The sequence below is a fragment of the Alternaria arborescens genome (genome assembly GCF_004154835.1).
Source record: "Alternaria arborescens strain FERA 675 chromosome Unknown contig_34, whole genome shotgun sequence".
Classification (NCBI taxonomy): domain Eukaryota; kingdom Fungi; phylum Ascomycota; class Dothideomycetes; order Pleosporales; family Pleosporaceae; genus Alternaria; species Alternaria arborescens.
The window spans coordinates 76334-98405 of record NW_021167889.1 but is presented as its reverse complement, the minus strand read 5'-3'; the positions used below and the strand labels follow the sequence as shown (position 1 = coordinate 98405).

At 51.1% G+C, this 22072-nt stretch overlaps 6 protein-coding genes across 6 annotated transcripts; 4 read left to right on the top strand and 2 right to left on the bottom strand.

The window, feature by feature from the left end:
* Positions 1-1938, bottom strand: AA0111_g10318 (hypothetical protein; the record flags this gene model as incomplete). The annotated part of the gene is made up of 5 exons (XM_028644054.1): positions 1-248; positions 437-583; positions 1088-1313; positions 1364-1421; positions 1856-1938. 5 exons carry the CDS (start codon positions 1936-1938, stop codon positions 1-3), a joined length of 762 nt encoding a protein of 253 aa, XP_028502099.1.
* A 991-nt stretch (positions 1939-2929) lies between these two features.
* On the top strand, positions 2930-4982 carry AA0111_g10317 (Branchpoint-bridging protein; the record flags this gene model as incomplete). The annotated part of the gene is made up of 5 exons (XM_028644053.1): positions 2930-3083; positions 3138-3345; positions 3392-3609; positions 3803-4026; positions 4074-4982. 5 exons carry the CDS (start codon positions 2930-2932, stop codon positions 4980-4982), a joined length of 1713 nt encoding a protein of 570 aa, XP_028502106.1.
* A 693-nt stretch (positions 4983-5675) lies between these two features.
* On the top strand, positions 5676-8466 carry AA0111_g10316 (hypothetical protein; the record flags this gene model as incomplete). The annotated part of the gene is made up of 3 exons (XM_028644052.1): positions 5676-5699; positions 5769-6257; positions 6310-8466. 3 exons carry the CDS (start codon positions 5676-5678, stop codon positions 8464-8466), a joined length of 2670 nt encoding a protein of 889 aa, XP_028502105.1.
* Positions 8467-10211: 1745 nt separating this feature from the next.
* AA0111_g10315 (hypothetical protein) lies at positions 10212-12290 on the bottom strand (the record flags this gene model as incomplete). Its single annotated transcript, XM_028644051.1, has 5 exons — positions 10212-10662; positions 10712-10956; positions 11014-11415; positions 11467-11789; positions 11840-12290. The coding sequence occupies 5 exons, from the start codon at positions 12288-12290 to the stop codon at positions 10212-10214; spliced, it is 1872 nt and encodes a 623-aa protein (XP_028502108.1).
* A 3138-nt stretch (positions 12291-15428) lies between these two features.
* Positions 15429-17144, top strand: AA0111_g10314 (hypothetical protein; the record flags this gene model as incomplete). The annotated part of the gene is made up of 1 exon (XM_028644050.1): positions 15429-17144. The coding sequence occupies one exon, from the start codon at positions 15429-15431 to the stop codon at positions 17142-17144; it is 1716 nt and encodes a 571-aa protein (XP_028502107.1).
* Positions 17145-20120: 2976 nt separating this feature from the next.
* Positions 20121-21677, top strand: AA0111_g10313 (putative transporter; the record flags this gene model as incomplete). Its single annotated transcript, XM_028644049.1, has 2 exons — positions 20121-20583; positions 20635-21677. 2 exons carry the CDS (start codon positions 20121-20123, stop codon positions 21675-21677), a joined length of 1506 nt encoding a protein of 501 aa, XP_028502102.1.
* Positions 21678-22072: the final 395 nt, after the last annotated feature.

Genomic DNA, 22072 nt, shown 5'->3' with positions numbered 1-22072 from the left:
TTACTTTTGCTTCTCAGCATCCTGCTTCATGCCTCCCTGGATCCATTTGCGGCTTTCGGCAGCGTACTTTTCCATCTTGTCTTTGTCTTGGAGAAGTTCTTTGATGGAGTGAGGGTCAGGAACGTGACGACCCTTCTCGACACCAGGACGGGATGTCATGCGCTCCTCCCAGGCTTTGAGCGAAGGGAATTCGTCAATATTGACGCCTGCCCAACCTGCAGAAGCGACCCATCCATAGTGGGCGATATCTAGTAGGTGTTATTGTGTGTCACCATAATCATCCTCGAGTGTGCTGAATGTCTACGTGTATCGGAGAAGGCATGGAAAGTACGATGCAACTGGAGATGACTGGGCACATATTCCAAATATCGCTGCAGTTCATGGACGAAGAAGACAAATAGGTCGGCCAATGAGGATCCATGAAAGAAGTGCTTACCAGCAATCGTGCATCTTTCACCACATATGTAAGCCTTGTTGTCTGAGGCAAGATGCTTGTCTAGCACGGAGTAGAGACGACGAGTTTCGTTCTGGTATCGCTTGACACCGTAATCAATGTGTTCGGGTGCATACCGCGTAAAATGGTCTGCAGTCGACGTTAGCTCACTGCACCGACAAGCATCATCATTATATTCCAGTGGTAGCACTATAGAGTAATTTGATGCTGAAGAGAACGTGTTCTCTGTCTTCAGGCAGATCGTGTCTCAATGGAAAACGTCTTCCAGTAATCTCCCCCGCATCGGGATGAGAGCCTCCACATCGGAATCGACAACCAGGAAATGATCCTGGCGAGCCGACACAGTTTCCCAAAAGATGCAGGTTGCTCGTTTTGTACGGATGAGATCAACATAATTCTTGAAGCCAAAGAGACATGAGCTGTGGTGAAATCACAATGTACTCCACGGCATTCTTGTGAAGACTTCATCTCGCCATTTACCGCGGTCATCCAGTGCCGTACCTGACACGAAGTGCAATGACGGCACCATTTCAAGAGCGGGAGGAAATCGTCATTGCGTCGGGTGACACACTGACATGATCTCGGGATGGCCGCAAAAAGCAAAGAATTGAGAGCAGAAGAAAGTGTACTCACTAGCTTGACCTTGCATGGGCCCAACGCCAGCATTTTGAAAGTAGAGCCAGTTTTTCATTGTGTACCATTCGCGTGTGCCCTTGGGGAAGCTGATCTTGTGATCCGTATCGTAGCGGTCGACAAGATATTCCATAATACTTCCAGACTCGAAGAGGTTGATAGTCTGGCCATCAGTGAAGGTATCTGTGAGCGCAGGAATTCGTCCATTGGGGTTAATTTCCAGGAACTATCTCTCGTTAGCCTAGAACGATCAAGTAGAAGGCAGATTAGACTTACCCATTCTTCTTTCTGTGTATTCTTAGAGATGTCGATCTTGTGGACTGTGTAAGGAAGGCTGCAGATCTCAGCTAACTGAATCAACAAAGTATGACTACTTCGTTGTGTATGCTAAATTCCAGTACATGAAATGTGTGAATTCAAGAAAACCAGTGGAATGACATGTAACTGGCCACAAACACCGATGTCTGAATTGCTAAAAAGAACTGGACGAAGATAAGCACTTGAGGTGCGTGTTTCAAAATATGTCAAAGTAGAGCAATTAAACCCAGCAAAGAATTTCGCCCTTTCGTTATGCATTGCGAGCCACTTAGGAAATATCTTGGGATATTGCAAGTTCTTGCTTCCTTGCAGGAGGAGGGACGCGAGAAGGAGTCGCCATGACCTCGAATGACATTGGACGAGAAAGAACAGTGTAAGCTACTACGGGCTGGAAATCATAACTATGATGAAAGGTGCATTGCAACTTTTGTGTAAAGAAAAAGTACATACCCTAGCTCTTCCAAAGTTATCGAAATCTTTATGCCGTTAGGCGTCTGTGTGGTGTACAAGTTGATGTCCGATTGTTGAGACATGTTCGCGGTGAGTTGAAGCTACGAGTCGACACGGCAAGAAGGAACGGAAGTTCGTTGTCTGTGGCTATATATGTCGTTGAAGGGCGCAGTGGAGCTCTATGGCCTGGCAGCTTTAATGATGTAGTAGTGGGGGGTGATGAGGGGCAGCTTCGGACGAAAATCGAGCTTGGTGGTTGGTTAATCGTGCCGACACCAAATACTACGATGATTCGTAAGCGGCTCCAGGCGTGGAATTCTGGATAGTTTCGCTATGGTAGGTAGAAATGCTGGCACCTAAGAGTTGCTAGTGAGTAACAGAAATCATAGCCTCAGTGGCACCGCGGAAGCTTGCATTTCGCGGGACGAAGAGTGCCCATAACACCTAGCATGCGATCAAGGCATTACCTTATTTCTTAAGATCATAGAACGAGTACTGCCAATGATGCATACAGATGGCTTTTTTGTTTATAGATGTACATGCGAAAGCGGTGGTAGTGAATATTCAATTGAATTACCTAGGTATTTAGGCGAGCGAACCTGTGTAGATTTCAGCAAGTGAGTATGCGGTACGCCGACGCGAGAAATTGCCAGCACATGGGCACCAATGTGTTTCTGCAGTCTTGAGCGTGGAACATCGGCGACACATCTGCTTTGCACTACCGCCATCGAGTAACAATTTGTGAAGTCTTAATGCCTGGCGCTTTTGGGATAGTGTAAAGAGCATGCGGCCTTGAATATAGGAAAGGCGGTACCTCCGTAATCCTATCATGCAGAGGAGCTCTAGGATGATTAAAGAAAGAACCCAGCTCCTCAGCCACGGCACCATTTATTAAGTAAGAGGGAGGTTCGCGCCAAGAGAGAGGTCATTATCACGTGATCAACAGGCTGCAGCCCAAAGCAGCCAAGCGCGCTCCCTACTAGCCTAAACGTTTGCCTCGTCGCGACAGCCCTCCACTTTCTCAACTCGCCCTACACTTTCATCGAAATCGCAACCCTTTTGTCAACTGCAATCATGTCGTGGCGCAACCAGGGCATCACGGGTTCTAACAACATACCTCTAGGTACTCGCCGTCGTTTCGGCGGTGGTGATGATGATGGCGGTTACAACCCGTCTGCGCCCGCCGAGGGTTTGTCGGAGTTGAAGCGCGGCCGCAGCCCTGAGCGCAGTAAGTCAAACCCTCGAATGTTTTCATGTTTTATTACTGACAACCGTGGCGCAGACTCTTCCGACGGTCCGCGACAACGCAAGAAGCGTAATCGATGGGGTGATGCGAGCGAGAACAAGGCGGCTGGCTTGATGGGCCTGCCTACTGCTATCTACGCGGCCATGACTACCGAGCAGCTTGACGCGTATACCCTGCATCTGCGTATCGAGGAGATCACCCAGAAGTTGAAGATTAACGATGTCGTCCCAGCGGACGGCGACAGGTACGTACCTTGATTTTCTGAATGTCAAAGATGCTAACATGGACAGGTCTCCCTCGCCCCCACCCCAGTATGACAACTTTGGTCGCCGTGTCAACACTCGCGAGTTCCGCTACCGCAAGCGCCTCGAAGACGAGCGCCACAAGCTCGTTGAGAAGGCGATGAAGACGCTTCCTAACTACCACCCACCTGCCGATTACAGGCGGCCCACTAAGACACAGGAGAAAGTCTACGTTCCGGTCAATGACTACCCGGAGATTAACTTCAGTACGGAACTAACCCCTCTAACTCCCCTCCCCTTGTTTTGCGCTGCCCTAGCCTTTGTCTTGACCGGCCTGCTCAGACTGCTGGATGTTTATGTGCATCTAGTGGCACCTGTAGTACAGCTATGTCACTAACCCTAACCCTTTTGCTCCAATATTTTTGATCATACACTAACCACAGCTCTTTGCACTAACAGTTGGTCTACTTATTGGCCCCCGTGGAAATACCCTCAAGAAGATGGAGACGGAATCCCAGGCAAAGATTGCCATTCGTGGCAAAGGCTCTGTCAAGGAGGGTAAAGGACGCTCTGACGCAGCTCATACCAGCAATCAGGAAGAAGACCTGCATTGCTTGATCATGGCCGATACCGAGGAGAAGGTCAACAAGGCCAAGAAGCTTATCCATAACGTCATTGAGACTGTAAGTCACTTCCCATACTATTCCATGCGCGGATGCTAATCTTGCAGGCTGCTTCTATCCCTGAAGGCCAGAACGAACTCAAGCGCAACCAGCTTCGTGAGCTTGCCGCCCTCAACGGTACCCTTCGTGACGACGAGAACCAGGCCTGCCAGAACTGTGGTGAGATTGGTCATCGCAAGTACGATTGTCCACAGAAGCAAAACTTCACGGCCAGCATCATCTGCCGTGTCTGTGGTCAAGCTGGTCACATGGCTCGCGATTGTCCCGACCGCAAAGTCGGTCAGCCCTGGCGCAACGACAACCGTTTCGGCGACCGCGGTCAGCCAGCTCGTATTGGCGGTGCCCCAGAGAACGAGCTCGACGCATTTATGGCCGAGATGGGAGGCGCTGGTGGCCAGCCTCGCGCGGCGATCGAATACAACGGCAACGGCGCTGCTGGCGGAGACAACTACGGTGGAGGCGAGCGCACCCTCAAGCCATGGGAGCGTGGTCCCACTGGAGGCTCTGCACCTTGGGCGCGTGATGGCGACGACCGTGGTCGAGGCGACAGTAGCTCGGCCGCTCCTCCGCCTTGGGCTGGTGGCGGCGGCCGTGGTGGTCAATCCTACGATCAAGGCTACGGTGCTGGTAATGGTGCGGCTCCCTGGGCTTCTGCTGCTCCCACTGCTCCTGCAGCAGGAGCTGGTTATGGATATGGTGGTTATGGCTACGACCAGAACGCTGGTATGGGTGCTCCTGGTGCCTATGGTGCTCCTGGTTACGGTGCTCCCCCACCTCCTGCTGGTCCTCCTCCTGGCCTTGGTCCTCTCTTCCAGACGTACGGATCTGCCGGCAGCCCGCCACCACCTCCACCACCACCGTCTGGTTCCGTGCCGCCACCGCCTCCTCCAGGCGAGGCCCCTCCACCTCCGCCGCCCAGCGATGTCCCTCCGCCGCCGCCGCCGCCTCCGGCTTAGGTGTGCAGATGTGACAGTGTAGAACCTGGGTCGGCGCATAGCCAGCTTATATGTCTATGCTCACATGGTTTTTAGGGTTATTGATGGAGGTAGCGATTTCTTTGTTTGGGAAAGCACTCGCGGTAATTTCGTGAGAGTTTTTGTACATGTAATTCAAGCAGCTGCCAGTATAAATGGCTCCAGGTAAGCTTATTGGCCAAGCCAAGTAAGTATGTAGCATGTTGCCTGTTTTGCTTGTGTACCTGAGCTCTAGATGTGCTCTGCACTGGTAGTAAACGAGGTTTTGTTCTCGCGGTTGAACGAAAGCATTTTCTCTTGGATCGGCTTTTTTCCATGCACTTGGCTGTGTTGTTGTGGTGTTGATGGAAGCGTTTTGAGAGTCAGGTCAAGTGCAACTGCGACGTGCAAGTGAATGTTGATGGATAGAGGTGACGACTGCGTGCTAAAAGCGGACACTCAGATGACGCTGATCGCCAAGATGCTAAACACAAGCGGCGGGACGAGGCATGAGCATGACAGGGCAGGCACATGCCGACAAGCTCATGTTGACCATGCGCGCTGGACAAGGCGACGCTCTCATCTGCCTTTATCCTTCTTTCTAGATGCTTGTCTTGTGTGTCGGGTCATATTTATAGCGATTTCACACCCCGCTCCGGGCCACCCGCACTCATTGTCGCATGCCCTTTAGTCGCCATGGAGCGGATACGCGTGAGCAAGGTAAGAAACGCCGCCGAGACGTGCAGCTCTGCTGGAGCACTGCTTTGAGTACGCTGACACTGCCTGCAGGTAGAGGACGTCTACCTCCTCCGCAGAGGCACGCGCTTCGACGGCACACTGCACCTCATGCCCCACCATCTCGTCTTCAGCTACCTCCCCAGCCTGCCCGCCGACGCTCCCGCCAATGCGAAACCACCGCGGCAGAAAGAAGTATGGATTACCTATCCCATGATCAACTACTGCTCCCTCAAATCGTGTCCGCCCGTCTTGCGCCAGGAGCCCTCGATCCGCATACGATGCCGCGACTTTACCTTCTTCGCCTTCTTCTTCCCGAATGACAAGAAGGCGCGAGACGTGTACGATAGCATACGGGCGCTCTCATGCAAGATAGGCAGACTAGACAAGCTACTGGCCTTCAGCTACCAGCCAAAACCACCAGAAGACCAACAGAATGGCTGGAACATCTACGACGCGCGCCGCGAATGGAAGCGACTGGGCATCAGCCCAAAGGACTCGGAAAAGGGCTGGCGGATATCAGAAGTCAACTTGGAGTACAAGGTACATGGTATGCCACATGTAACGTTGAGGAAGGTCTTGACGAGTGGAACAGTATGCGCCGACGTATCCCGCCCTTCTTGTCGTTCCCACCAACGTCTCGGACAGCGTTCTCAGGTACGCAGGTGAATACCGATCGCGACAGCGGATACCAGCCCTCGTTTACCGCCATCCTGTCAACAACTGCTCCATAACGCGAAGCTCACAGCCCACACCAGGTCTGCGTGGGAATCGAAACCCTCAAGATGAGCGGCTCGTTGCAGCCATCTGGGCGACTAACCGCGGGTGGAAACCTGCAAATATCTCCTCCTCCAATTCTGCAGAGCTCACTCCTGATACAAGCGTTGTGAACCTGAACGATTCCAGTGCTAATAGCTCTTTTGTCGGTGCAGTGGAAGGGAGTATCGATGCCGGAAGGACCACTGCAGACGACCTGACAGCGTCTTCGGAAACAGACGCCGACGCGCCAAAAGTCTACGGGGCCCAGCAGCGGAACCTCATTGTTGATGCTAGGCCTACAGTAAATGCGTACGCGATGCAAGCTGTTGGGCTTGGTTCAGAGAAGATGGACTATTATCCAGGAGCGGAGAAAGCATACCTCGGAATTGATAATATTCACGTCATGCGGAAGTCGCTTGATACTGTCATTGAGGCCCTGAAAGAGTCGGATCTAGTGCCGTTTCCCCCAAACAGGCAGCTTCTGGCCAAGAGTAATTGGATCAAGCACATTGCTAACATACTGGATGGAACTGCGCTGATAGCCCGCACGGTTGGCATCATGCACTCGCATGTCCTCATTCACTGTTCCGATGGCTGGGATCGCACGAGCCAGTTGAGTGCACTCAGTCAAATCTTGCTAGATCCCTATTATCGGACGCTGGAAGGTTTCATCGTCCTCGTTGAGAAGGATTGGCTTTCCTTTGGACATATGTTTCGACATCGATCAGGGTTTCTGAGCCATGAGAAGTGGTTCACCATAGAGAACGAAAAGATTGAGCGCAAGCACGACGGCACTGGAGGCAGCAATGCCTTTGAGAATGCTCTTCGTGGTGCGCGAGGGCTGTTCAACCGTCACAACGAATCGAACGAATCTCTCAATCAGCTCCCGGAAACGAACATGCCAGAAAATGTCACAGATGTTGCCGATACTCCCTCGTCGAAGCCTGTTCAGATTGGAGCTGCGGAGGAGCATCGTGTCACCAAGGTGAACGAGCTGTCACCCGTGTTCCATCAATTTCTCGATTGTGTATACCAACTACATTATCAGCACCCAACCCGATTTGAGTTTAGCGAGCGCTTCCTGAGGCGCTTGCTCTACCATCTCTATTCCTGTCAGTACGGAACGTTCCTGTTCGACAATGAAAAGGAGCGCGTAGACACCAGGGCTAAGGAGCGAACAAGGAGCGTATGGGACTATTTCCTTTGCCGCAAGCAAGAATTTATGAACCCAAAGTACGAACCAGAGATTGATGACGCTATCCGAGGCAAGGAGCGCATGATCTTCCCTCGAAAAGGCGAGGCGAGGTGGTGGGCTGAATGTTTTGGTCGTACTGACGAGGAGATGAACGTTTTTGGCCCTCAAGCGCCACCAAATCTCACACCCCAGACCAGTAACCAGAGTACTGGAAGGAGTGGGACGAGCACTCCAATCGTCCAGGAGCCCATTGTCACAGGTACAGAGTCCGCGGACGGAGCGACTGGAGCAGGTACAACTGTCCAGCTTCCTCCTACACACGCTGTTGGCGATCGCTCCCCAAGAGTCTCCAACACACCAAAACCTCTTGATGCTGCAGCTGCGCTAGGGCAGGATCTAAGGCAAGGAGTAATGGCGGGTTTCGAGAAGCTGGGCATCACTAGCAACACGAACAGGGCAGTAAGTCCAGCTGCAGCAACCAGTAGGCCGAGCGAAGACGTAGCACGAGAAGTCGTCAAGCCAAGCTCGGATCTGAGTACCGGTACAGAAACGGGGGAAAATGCCGAGGATGTCACTCATGAGACCGCTGGAGAGGATGTGAAACAGTCGTTGGAGGACGGCAACAGGCTGAGTTCCGAGGCGAGTACGGAACAATCCTTGGAGCCTGCGTCGACTCAGATCGCCGATTTGGGACTGGGGGCGGACATAGTGGAGAAGAAAGCAGAGAACAGGAGTAGAAGTCGGAAACCCACCCAGGCGGCGGAGGCAAAAAAGGAGGTTGAAATGGAGATGCAATAACTGTATGTGCTACTTTCTTAGTAGCAAGTTGATTGTTCCTGCGAGGTTTGGGGTGGTGATAGAGATCTGATGAGACATGATAATGCACAATCACGATGAATGCAACAAAGATACCCCTGGCAAGTACTTTTTTTTTCCTGTTGATATTCATGATGATCTCCGCATGTAAGTTGTGAGGACTATTACAGTGCGAAGCCGACAAGCAAGGGCTGATGGAGCTACTGGAATCTCGTGCTCTGGTACGCCACATACGCTGAAATCAGACTCGTCAAATCTTCTGCTGCATGTCAAGAGAAGGCACCTACTAAGCGACGTGTGCATGGCATGAACCAAGACTACAAAAGCACCTCCGCGTTCGTGTTGTCAAGAACTCACAGCGATGAAACAAAACAGTTTCGTCCGATCTCATTGGACACAGCGACTGTAACCCTCGGGTTGGTGGGAGATTTCGCAGTTGAAAGACTAGTATAGTGTGACCTAAATCGAAGCATCTTACCTGTAGCGTCGTGGTGCTTCATACGTATATGTAAGTATCCGGAGCACTGTCGATCTTTTGCGGAAACATAGTTCTTCTCAGTACCCCGAAAGGCAAGACTACCGCCGCTACGGCCAGTATTTGAGCTTTAACTTGGTCAAATGTACGTCGACTGATCACACGACTCCGTACCTAACTTCAGAGAGTGAAGCTGCGGTATGGCTGACTTTCTTCATACTCCATCATTACGTTGGAAAATATCGCCTGATTGGAATCTTGTTTACAAGGCTCCCATCGAGACACCCGAAGGGTTGTTCTTCTAGTAGCCAGCGATACTTACTAATTACCAAGCCCTGGCCATGGAGAAAGCAAACTAGATCACCGAGCGAACAACAACTGGACTGGTCTTTCAGTACCTCCGGATGAAGAAGGTAAATTGTGTTGGACAGGTGGGATGTCTGAGGGCTCCAAGGCACTTGTAAATGACCACCATGCCTCAAACGGAGTGAATAGATGCCAACTACCGTTCTGGAGATGCTTCTTCGGTGTGTCTAATAGATGCGAGCGATCTGTTTGGGGATCTATCTGCGGCTAGTCAGTTGCATTCGATGAATGAAAGGTAGTGAAGTTGCCTGTACTCTTCGAGTACAGGGCTAACAGCTTGATAGATCCTATAATAATCGTTTGGCATCCGATGGTCCGTCGTAGCATCGTACCGAAATCCAATCATAAGATAAGCCTGTATCACGCAACGGTGTTGTCTACGAAAGTTATCGCGAGACTGATGGTACTTTACCGCGGCATAGTTGCACTCTTACTGAACTTGGACATCGGGAATTTTATCCAGTTATTGGTGTGATACTGCCGCTTCCGCCACGCACAGCACCTGTCAGAGACAACATTCGGGATAGCAGATGCCGATGAGATAGAAAGAACTATGTTGAAATGCCAGTGGGAAGGGTGTGTTGGCACGACCTTTGATCGCGTGCAAGAGCTGAAGAGGCACAGTAAGACAAAACATGTCAATTTTTATGTTTGACGCCCAATGCTGATGGCGATCGTAGCGAAAGCGCTGCGGGCAGTCCATTCCCTACGAAACAGAAAGGCAAACTGGAGGGGCATGCTAGACTAGTCCACAGGGGTGAGTTTAAGGACTGGGTATAAAACTTTACGTACATGTCCATGAACGTCGTGCTACTACATACTATGCATATAACCATGGCCGACGTGTAAATAAAGCAAAAAAGTATTGGTTACTTCCGATTCTCATTTACTGCGTTTGTCCAAGGCCCCACGAAGGGTCTAATATATCAGCGTTGAACCAGTCAAGAGAAGGTTGCGATTGGAACAACTGCCACATCATGTCGTCATTCCACGATGAAGGCATCATGCTAGGGGTCACATCACTTCCGCCGTTGTTCAAAATATCAGGATCATTGCCGAAACCTGCTGGTAGAGGATAGGTCCCCAACGGTGCAGCCGATCCTCCATTCGGTTGTGGTACTTGCTCGTGAAGGTCCGAAGTCCGTACGAGAGGTTTACAAAGACCCAGCAGTGTAGCGCACAGCCGATGCAATCGGTGAACATATTTGTTTTCCGTAACGAGCCCAGAAAGGCCGTCAGTAACATCTTGGAGGAGCTGGAAATCTCGAGCGCTAGACGTGCCGACCACGTTGCAAAAAACGACGAAGAAGGGGCAGAGTGGATAAGAGAGCATACTCCTGATGGTCATTAGTTACGGATCCTTCACTGGAACAGCTTTACGCTCACCAAGCGAGATAAGGGTCATAGCCTTCGATGAAGTGATCCAACGATCTTCCAAGTTCTTCTATATCCTTGGCGCACTCCAATGCCTTCCGGGCACTTTGAAGACACTCCTCTCGTTCTGATGGATTTGTCGTAACGGTAGGGCTTAGACGGTGGACTGAAGTTAGGGTAGAAAAGTACCTAAACTCCATACCTTTCCAATGTATGAGAGCGTCAGTTCTGCTATCTAGGAGATGCAGTTGTCGTTCCTAGCAAAGTATGAGCGTCTGCTAAAGTCTTAATTAGGAAGGGGTAGGTCTGCATACCTTCTCCATAAGCTCGTAGATGCCCTGCATCTTTGTTCGCAATTGCGCCACCTCTTCGTTCAGTATAGCTGGCGATGGCTTGGTTTCCAACGATAGATCCAAAATCTTGTCGAGTATAGGAAGTAGTTCTAGAACACTCATGGGGCTGGCTGGATCGGCTCGCAACAGGTACGAAGCCTTTACCTGGAGTTGAGGAAGAGATCGTGGCCGAAGTAGCAAGAGGCTCATCACGCTATCAAAATAGGCACATTGACCGACTATGGCATATATCTCGCTCTCGGTGTCAGTTTTTGGTATCTGTTCGTCAATATGATGATAGCCAAGAGCCACGATAGTGCGCGATGCATGAGCAGTAAGTTCCCAGCAGCTCACAGGGTTGCCCATGATCTGCATCATGGTAGCCTGCTCTTAATTAGTCCATCGTTCCAAGTAATACGACTATGTTTACCTTACTCCGGTAACCAATGCCTGCGCGAGTAAAAGAGAAGGCGCAGTTAAGAAGCTGACTTTATCTAGAGCAGTAAGCGCTGCTATCAGGTGATTAAACTCCATTTGTTGGATGTGTCTTTGGACAGCTGCACTCTTAGGGCCTTGCAACTGGCTCGCATATAGTACAACAGCTGCCTGAAAGTGAACGATGACTCGATACAGATTGAGAGTCTTCTCATCAGCAGTACCTTCCATAAGGGCAAGTGCAATCTTCTCGAACGCCTTTGGTGGCACATGATCAACAGTATGGTAGCGAACGGCGGCGTTGCCTCGTTCCTTGAATTCAGCTGATCTCACTATCAGCTTCACGTCAAAGATTTCATAGAGGCATACTTACTACCGAGGATGACATGAAAGATCTCGTGCTTAGTCATATCAGTAGAGACATGCATCGACTGATCAAATGTGCTGCGGTCTGGCATGGTTGGTGTGGGCGTGTGGGACAATTGGTCAACAAATGATATGGCGGTTTCGAGGACTGAGCGTTGATGGCTCGACAGTAAGCCATTGGTAGAGAGCTCTTTGCTGATGTGGATGCGAGCCTCATTTGCTGTCTGTGGGCTATTGTCGACATCCTGAGCTGGGGCTGGGGCTGGCACATCTAGCGAGCTGGATGTCCTCTGTCTCTTTGCTGGTCGATCTGAAGTCGCTTCAATAGTTGGCACAGCAAAGCTATTTACGGTCTCCTGCTCCTGTGCCAAACTTGGGCTACGATGGACACTTTGAACAGAATGTTCGAGATTTGAGAGCCGTTCTACTAGAGCTTTTATTTTCTCGTCCCTACACATGATCAGAGCCGAAGGGTAATGATAGACTGGAGCACCTGGACAAAAGCAAAGCCTCTACACAGCCTAATTTGGTCGCGGGACAGATGATTGCTTACGTTCGAACTTTGGGTCGCGGGACGCGCTTGTGCCGATTGCGCAGACATTCAGCCTTGGCCGCTACACAGTTTGCGCATGGCTCTTTGCGATCGCATTTCACCTGGTGTTTGTCAATGCTTGTGTACAAATGCAGGTACCCACATTTAGGGCAGACCTTCCGAGCATGGCATAAGTCACATGCGGGCACACCTCCGTGGGCAATCCAGTTCTCTTCCGGCATTTGGTAATCGTCGAAGTAGCACAGTGGAGTATGCAACAAAGAGAGTAACCTCCGACTCTAGACTCGCTGGTGAGGATGGTTCGGAGAGCTTGATGTTCGGAGCTCTTGGCAGTATTCGGAAAGGGTACGACCCGAGGTCCGAACGTGAAGGACGCCATCGTCGCATGTTGCCCAACCTACCCAGGTTTGCCTTGTGCATGGGAAATTCCGCGGGAAGTTACGCATTCTCATCAAGACCAGACTGGATGGCTAATAAGTTAGGGGTTCGGGAGGCGCAATAATAGTGCCGAACCGCTCTGTCCGTAAGCAATGGTCACGACGGTTGTCAAAAGGCCCTTTTTCTCGCTGACGCTGACGTTGTTGATACGAAGGTAAGGGTGTCCGTGTTATCGCAAAAACAATTCATCAAACAAGCTTCGTAGGCTGCGCGTACTTTGGGGTCTAGGACGTTGCCCTATCACGAAAACAGAGCTCGCGAAGAGCTGGATAAACCCGACCTAAAGCATGGTAACCTTGAAAGACGAGGATTTCTTCGATCTGGCGTCTCAGCACACGGAAACATGCAACTCTTTGAAAAACAAGTGCGACAACCACGCCAATGACTTGCAGCGAGTCCACAGCGCGTGGCATAACATGTGTGCAACAGTCTCCAGCCGCTTCAGGAAGGGATCGATACACATTCCACCGCTTCCCCACGGATGCTCCCGCAGTAAGACTAACTTTCTTGGGGCGGAATTGTTGGGTTGGCCAGAATTTGGATAAAACGCCCGAAAACGATTGAGAGAACAAGCCGCGACAGAGCAACCGTCAGCGATGCGATGCCATTGGGCGAGCGCACAGTTGCAGCGCCGAGTGAGGAGGATGGTACAAGGTTGCTGTGTAGGCGTGGGATAAGGCGGTTGTGCAACACGACTTAAAGAATTGGCAAGTTGCACGAATGTCATAGGAGTTCTCGAAGGAGCAAAAGTGCAGTCAAAGTTTTGAAGGATTCGGTATCTATTACCCCATCGGTTCCACCACAATGGAAACGAAGCCATGAAAATTGATGAACCTGCCGCGCCGTGGGATGAATTAGAATGGCAAACATCGTTCACGTTTTGCCTATGGTAGTTGACTGGAGGCGACTTGGACCATCGGTGTGCACTGCATGTGTAACGTCTTTACGTGGCGTGGGATGTCGTGGTTGAGCTTGGTACGCGTCCTGCAGCACCATTTGACATACCGTCTCATGTGACAGCGCGTTGGACTAGGGCGCGTGCGATGCAAGTATCGTGAATGGGCAGCGCGAAACTAATGCCTTGTTCACGCACCGGGCTCACATGAAGACAGTTGAAGGTGATTAGGTAGGGCGAGACAGAGGGTTTGTCGCACGAACAGAGGGTGGCGTATGTGGCGTACTCGGGTCAGCATTGACCTCAAAGTTGAGGTGAGAAAGCGTCGCGGTGGTCATGCATCAGGGAAGAATCACAGACGGTGAGATGGAAAAGGATGCGGGTGAGGCTGGCACTCAAATACCAACGAGGCAGTTGCGTCTTCCCACATCGAAGACGTCGTGCAGAAGGAACGACGGGCATTGGGTCGGTTCTGGTAGCAACACATGCTGTGAAGCACAAGTGCCGGGTGGATGAGTGCAGCCATGGATTATACATGGCCGCCGGCTGGCTTCGCATTGAGTGAGTTTGCCACAATCGGGCGACAATCTGGCTACTCAGCGCGCTGGCAAAAGAAGGCGGTTCCAAAGTTGTTCTGCGGTGATGCGATGGCTCTGAGCAGGCCAATCAGATAAGCGAACCCCAGGCTGCGTGGGGTGTATCAGGAAGTCGCGATAAGGAGCGGAGGATCACAGCTATTATCGTGCATGGACGTCTACAAAGCTTCTGGTACGGGCTATCGAAGGGTGACGGTCGTGTCCACGGCAGAGTGCACGCGTGCCGACCTTGGACGAGCAGATGCTATGACGAAGAAGTGTTACAAATGGCCTCAGGCCTGGTGGCTCGGCTCGTGTGGGGTTTCGCTCACCGTCAAAGGGCGTGGAGACGCGCGCATATGTGGTGCTGGGCAGCGCTGCCAGCAACAATGCTCGGTCCGTGGCCGCGATAAAGCGTGGTGAGCAGGTGTCGAGAGGGCTGCAGGGCATTGCGGCTGCAGCAGCTCAGGCACGCAATAAGAGAGCAGATGGGCCTGCGGCGAATCCAAGGCCGTCTCGGGGCTCCCACGCTGGCCGTGTCATTGGCGCGTTTTCTGGCTGAAGGCGTGAGTCTTATCTCTTACTCCTGGCTCGGCGGCCACCACACACACCCCAAACTCCAGCTTCAACCGCACCCGCAACAGCACAGCACTGTCCCCGCCGAGGACAGGGCTGGCCACGCCCGGCGCGGGAGCTAGTTCCAATGCCAAAAACAAAGAGTACCTGCACATCCCATGGGCTCCAAAACCTGAGCACCACCGCCCTCACGCTCCCTACCGCTGCCCCAAAAGTCCCTCCCACCCACGGGTGCACAGGTCCTGCCCGTCCTTTTGATTGTGCCACCTTCCATTCGGATGCTCCCGCGTGCACCGCCTGTCTGGCACGGAATCTAGGTATGCCTTGATTGCTTATCTTGTGCACTGTATATTGCTAGAGCCTTGCCCCAGCTAACCCTCGTACCCAAGGCTCTTTGGCTCCTGGCTCCGTCCCTACTGCAGTGCAGTCCGCATCCATATCCACAGTCGTTCTTTCCTAATACACAAAGACCCTCGAGACCCCCTCTCTCGGCCTTCCATGAGCCACCCGTCACCCATACAACAACCACGCTACGACCACCACCTCGGGTCGACTCCTGATGTTCCATAGCAGCACTCAGGCCCCCGTCCATCTGCCTGCAGAGCCCGCGCCTGGCGACGAGGCACAGCTCCCGCGCGGAGAATGCGGCTTCATCATCCCCCCGTCTGAGGGCAATGGCGCCCGCCAGCGTTGCCCTTGCCGTAGCTTCTATCCAGATTCCCTCATCCGCTCTCGCTGTGGGTGCGGACACCAGGCCTGGAACCATGAGGCTCAGCCAATCTCGACCGTGTCAATGGAGGCATACCTACATGCCGTAGAACAAATGAAGCGACTGAAGCAAGAGGTGCAGCGTTTCGAGACGCTCGAGCAACATTTAAAGCAGGAGCTGTTCAGAGAGCGTCTGGCTCGAGAAGAGCTGGTACGGACAAACCATGCAGTACAAGCGCGCATGTACGAGAATATGCAACTTCTCAAACTCTCCATTGACGACAGGGTCGAGGCCGTGGTAGACAGAACAACGGAGCTCAGCGACCAGATCAAGGTGCAGGGCGAGCGCCTGACCATGGTCGACGAATTCAGCATGGATTTGGAGAACCGGGTCGACCGAGTGGAGCAGTTTAGTGGTATGTCGCGAGACGTAACACCCGCTGCTTCCACGCCAAAAGCACATCTGTCAACCCCAAAGGCCTCTCCTGCCCCACCAATGCCGCTCATGATGCAGTCACAGCATACTCTTGGTCAACTTCCGATCCGAACTGATAAGAAATACCCTCTGTCGTGGAGTGTTCGCGTTGTTTTCATTCCGCGCAAGTCGCAAAGGTTCGCATACGATCCTGACAGCAATGGCTACCGGCGATGTGCCTCACGCAAGCTGTTGCAGAACCTCGAGTTCCCCAGCCAGGACAGCTCCTGTTTTGCGAATGGCATCGAGACTGCCTTCAAGGGCGTCTTCCGTGGTAGACCCTGGATGCCCATGACCGGCCATCGCCCAGCTGACGAACCTTTCGGTCGCATGGCGCTGACGCTTCTACCACCCGATCTCGTTCACCGCGGTGTATGGGACTATCCTTTCCTAGAGGATCACTGTATTGCGCACGACAAGATGCAGGGAGACATTCTCTACATCACTCTGCAGTATGAAGACGTCACCTGGAACGAGATTCGATTTCTACCCTCAGTTACTGGTGTCGACGAGACTTGCTGGGAACACGACGATGAACTCGACGGTACTGCTAAATACAAGAGCTTGGACTCAGAGATTATGTACGATTACCAGGATCCTCCTCCTACTTATTCATCTCGAACTCACTCCATGGCGACTAGGGCGCCCTCGGGACTGGACGTCCTTGCCAACTCCGCTGCTATGCTGAGTCCGATCGAGCGCGCTCAAACGGCATCATCTGTTCATTCCTCCAGACTGAGTCCTCTTAGTCCTCTGCAGCGCGCGCCAACCCAGTCATCGAGCCATTCTAGCCACCCACGTTTCTCTTCCGAGCGTAGCAGCCTTCGCAGCTTCGATACGGAAACCACTGATGATGAGCATCGTGACAAGAAACCCAAGCTACGGTCGAAGCAGAGCATGCCCAACGTGAATGGCAACGGTCATGCACAGCAGCCAATGTATGTCTCGGGCCGGTCCAAGCGTAAGATGCCAGTCAGGGAAAAGGGCCCCAAGGAGCCCTTACACTTCAACGTTGCTGGTGTTGCAAAGGGCGGACTCAATTTTCTGCATCCTCGTTCTTCCAAGGGGAAAGAAGCGGCCCACAATCCATGAGGCAATAACGTTCGGTTTCATATTTCCCATATGTACAAGGTTTCTTATTCATACTTGGTACAGGCGTTCACGAGTAAAACCTCGCTTGTTTTTTTCTTTTAACTAGGATACCCATTGGCGTTGTATAGTGCGATTGGATGCGTCAGCTTCACAGCGCAAATTTCTCAAGTGCGTTCTAGGTCTCACGTTCGTCTCATGTTACCACCAGCCACAAGACGTAGTTAAGAATCTCGGGTTACGCAATTTCTCTTCTCGACCATAGACGATTCCGAAGACAAAATGCTAGCTTCCATGTCAAAAATATGCAATCTTTTAGTAACCCGAGCAACGAAAGCAATAACCTTTCCCCTACTGGGATGACGCTTACTAGCCTCTGTTTCCGGAAAATCATCGTGCGCTCAGACGCAAGAAGTCTGTTAAAAGAGATGCTTGGTTGTGAGTACTCCGATACCGTATCGCTTCGTACCACCCGGCATTGATAACCCCCATTCGGTATCCACCAGCCAAGACGGCGTGCAGGGAAAAACATGTAACGCAGGGCCTTGAAGAGTAATATGCGTGTCCGACTTTTTACTGCTTAGCTTTGAGCTTGATACATCCGGAAAGTACCATTGTTAATTGATGGCGAAGAAACACCACAACTATAACGCCATGATTGTCGAATTCGGGGCATGTATAATTCCCGCTCAATGCACGAAAGCATGACAGACTTATATGTGACCAGCGACCTGCCAAAATGCCAAATCGGTTGAGTTTTGCGCCCTATACCCTCAAGGATGTCTTCAACCTTACATGGCGACTTACAGTCGATTACTTGTAGGTAGATTCTTTTTCCATCTTGTATAATGAGCTCAATGCTTGGTGCCACAGAGGCAGCAATATGACTTTCATCTATCCGAATTCTTTCGTTCCGCTTGTCGTAATTGAATCCGGCAATACCAATGAGCGCTCCTACATGCTCTCAGACCGCAACAGTTCTACGAAGCCGCTTAAGATAAGCCATAAAAGCGAAGCACTACGTACGGTTCATAATCGAAGGTCATTAGAACAAAGAGTATCCTGTCAAGTAAATTTGCCTCGACTGACTCGGGCTCTGGCTTTTCAGAAACGCTTGCTGTCACCCCAAACAATATAACTTCCTGATGCAGAACTTCTTTTGTGTGAAATTAAGTGCGACAGGAATTTGTGGATACGAGATCAGCAGTTGAGCTTCTATCACGGCTTCACTAAGAGTAGGTGGTCTGGAAACAACTCCGATAGACATGCCGTTCTTGCCTGTATCATAGTAGATGGAAAGGGTAGTGGCCAAAACAGGCACAAGATGGTAGACTCTCACGCTACGCTTAATCTCACATTCTAGACAGATGCTCTGTCTGCTTATGGGTGAGTGATTAAGCGAATACAGCTCGCACGGAATAGCTCATACTACGCTGGACTATGAAGACACAAAACACCGATGGATTTATCTTGATACTTCAAGAGCCTAAACACAGCAAAGATTCCGGTGTGCCAACATTCTAGGTAGTCCAGGGTAGCAAGAAGTGATAGCATGAAATGATACTCTGGCATAGGAGGAAATGCAAGAAAGGCCCAAATCTTTCAATCTTGGTTCTACTAGGGGAGCTAGACCCGGTTAAGGAGGTTGTCGTGGAAGTTTTGGTAGTCCGTGCCGGACATACGAAACCCCACCTCATTCCTACAAATGAGGAGAGTTCGACTTCAACTACGAGAGACACCTTGCAATACATTGGTTGTGCGGTCTTTGTTTTTAACGATCAGGAAGCACCGTGCCTAAATACTACAATCGACCCGATCATTGGATTGGAGCTTCACAGATCCAATCTCCATGTTCATAGTGGCACTATCTTTCTATATCTCTGCTTAATCAAAGATTTTATGATTGAGAACGATCGTTGTACTGTGAACCAAATTCCAGAGTTGGAAAGGATCGATATTGGGTTCTGCAGTTCCGGCACGAGGGCTATATGATTGTTGTCAGAGACCAGTACGGTCAGACTGACTTGAAGTCACCGAGGTATTCAGCGATCAAAATTTCATGTTTCGTGTGGTTCCGTAGAAGAATCGTGCACTTGGATCATCTTTGATGCTCGTTCTCTGACAGTGCCGGATACGATAGGGGTGTTGCCGACACTACAGTCAACAAAATTCCTCTGGGTTACTCAGGTAGTAATTACTACATGAGAGAGACGAGCTTCTTCGTACCTAAGTGTGCATGGCAGTGGATCAGGCAATCCGCCCCTGATTAGGTCGTTACCAAGTGCGGGGAACTTCCCCCGAACTTCACTCCACTTTCCCTACCCACGCGCAGAAACTTTCCAAGTTTTCTAGCATCGCGATTAATGCTACTTGTACAGAAAAACTAGATGATAGAAGCTCACCGATAAATTATCGCAGGTTTGATGTCAACTGCCATCTTCACGGATCCTTCCGATATCGCATGGCGACGGGCCTTTTCTTATCATGTCGTATCTCGGATGAACCCCTCCAATCCTCCAATCCTCCATGCCGATCCCTCTTTTGGGGTCGCTGCCGAACCACTAAAGACCCCAGCTTCTGCGCGCGACACGAGGCGACATAATCGGTATTGGTCAGAAAGAGCAGGGAGTTTATCAGAAGGACCATGCGCAACGTGAGATAGACAGCGGAGAATGTTACCTTGCACTCGCTACCGCCATGTAACGCCTGGGATATCCGGCTGCGTTAGTGTGTAGCCTGAGGTTGCACGTAACTCCACGGGATGAATGCAGTTTCTATTGGTTTTATAATCGCAGTTACTAGCTCATGGTGATCGTACATAAGACAAAGCAAGCAATCGGATTCTTCGACGTCGAGTCGCATCGCACCTTCTTCCACGACCTTCCTAGAAGCGCATACAGATTGCGTCGCTCCCGAGTTCGACATCTCATCTAGGTTCTTCAATATCTGAACGCGTTCTCGACATCTTGAATTATCAATATGTCGACGAACAAAGATCCTGAGCTCGCGAAAGACGGCCTCGAAGTCACGGCCTCCCTATCCTCGTCCAAAGATGCCAACGCACCTGTACCAGTCGAAGGAACGACCGAGCATCTGCCTACATATGAGCACGAGAAGGCTCTGACGTGGAAGTTTGATCTCAGGATTCTGCCCATGCTGGCTGTCATGTATCTCTTCAACGCGCTCGACAAGGGCAATCTAGGCAACGCAAAGACGGACGGCATGGACAAAGATCTTGGTTTCGTGGGCAACCAATACAACATCATGCTAAGTATCTTCTACGTACCATATGTCATCTTCGCGCCACCGATTGGTATGCTGGGAAAGAAATACGGGCCGCATCGTGTGCTGCCGATCATGATGTTCTGCTTCGGTAGTGCGACTCTGCTCGCTGCTAGCGTGCAGAATTGGAGTGGTATGATGGCTCTACGATGGTTTTTGGGTGAGTATTCGATTTGAAAGTGTGCATGGATGTACAACTAACGTTACACAGGTATGGCTGAGTCTGCATTCTTCCCATTGGTCATCTACTACTTGACCACCTTCTACCGTCGAGGAGAGCTTGCCAGACGACTGGCATTATTCTATGCCGCTTCCAATATTGCAAACGCATTCAGTGGACTGCTCGCTTTCGGTGTATTCCAAATCGAGTCAAAGCTTGACTCGTGGCGTTACCTGTTTATTATTGAGGGAGCACTCACAGTCTGCTTCTCCTTCTTCGCCTACTGGTACCTCCCCAAGAACGCCTTCGAAGCCAAATTCCTCAATGAGTCAGAGAAGCAACTCGCATACACGCGTATCCAGATCGACTCTTCATCGGTCGTTGACCAAAAGTTCAATCTAAAAGACGCTCTTGGTATTTTCAAAGAGGCATCAACCTATGGCTTCCTAGCCATTGAAATCTGTCTCGGTGTACCGCTGCAGTCCGTATCGCTATTTCTGCCACAGATTGTCGCGCGACTAGGATACGATCACATCAAGACGAACCTTTATACTGTAGCGCCCAACATCGTTGGAGCAATCGTTCTTCTCATCTTGGCTTTTGCCTCGGACTTTACTCGTCTCCGCTTCCCGTTCATCGCTCTCGGCTTTCTGCTCACATTCATCGGCTTCATCATCTACGCCACCATTGACGTAGAACAATCCCTTACCGTTGCCTACTTCGCCTGCTTCATGATGACATGGGGTACATCTGCACCTTCCGTTCTCCTCTCCACATGGTACAACAACAACGTCGCCGACGAGAACCGGCGTGTAACCCTTACCTCGGTTGGTGTGCCGCTGGCAAACTTGATGGGTGTCGTTAGTTCGAACATCTTCAGGCCACAGGATGCGCCAGAGTACATCCCTGCGCTGGCGACTACTGCAGCTTTCGGAGCGACTGGATGTTTGTGTGCAGCGCTGCTGGGTGCCTACATGGTTGTAGACAATAAGAGGAGGAACGCGAAACAGGGCGTCAACCACACTGCTAGGGATGTTTCAACCGAGAAACTGAGAGATGGACCCAAGAACCCAGACTTTAGGTGGTTCTTGTAATTTGGATTGGAGAGTCTCGTCGCACCCGATATGTCGTTATTTTAGTTCAAAAGTACTTTGCCATTTCAGGTACAGAGCGCGAACTATCGCATAGACCTAGATACCCATTGAATTTCATAGTTGTGTCTTCAAAAAGGAACACAGGCGATGTGCACTGATCCGATTGCGGAAATGCTCCTTAGGCACCGTGACTGACCAGGTCACGCGTCCCCATCACCCGAACGGGCAGTGTGAGACAGTTTGGAATAGCGACGGCGATTCCGACAGGCTAGGGATGCTTTCCGTTGCAAGAACCACAGACGTGTCGGACTACAGGTAGAGTATGCGCGGGGAGTATTGAATGAATGAAAAGAAGCAAGAGTGAATAGAAACTGGGGAACAGAGACGCAGCTGCA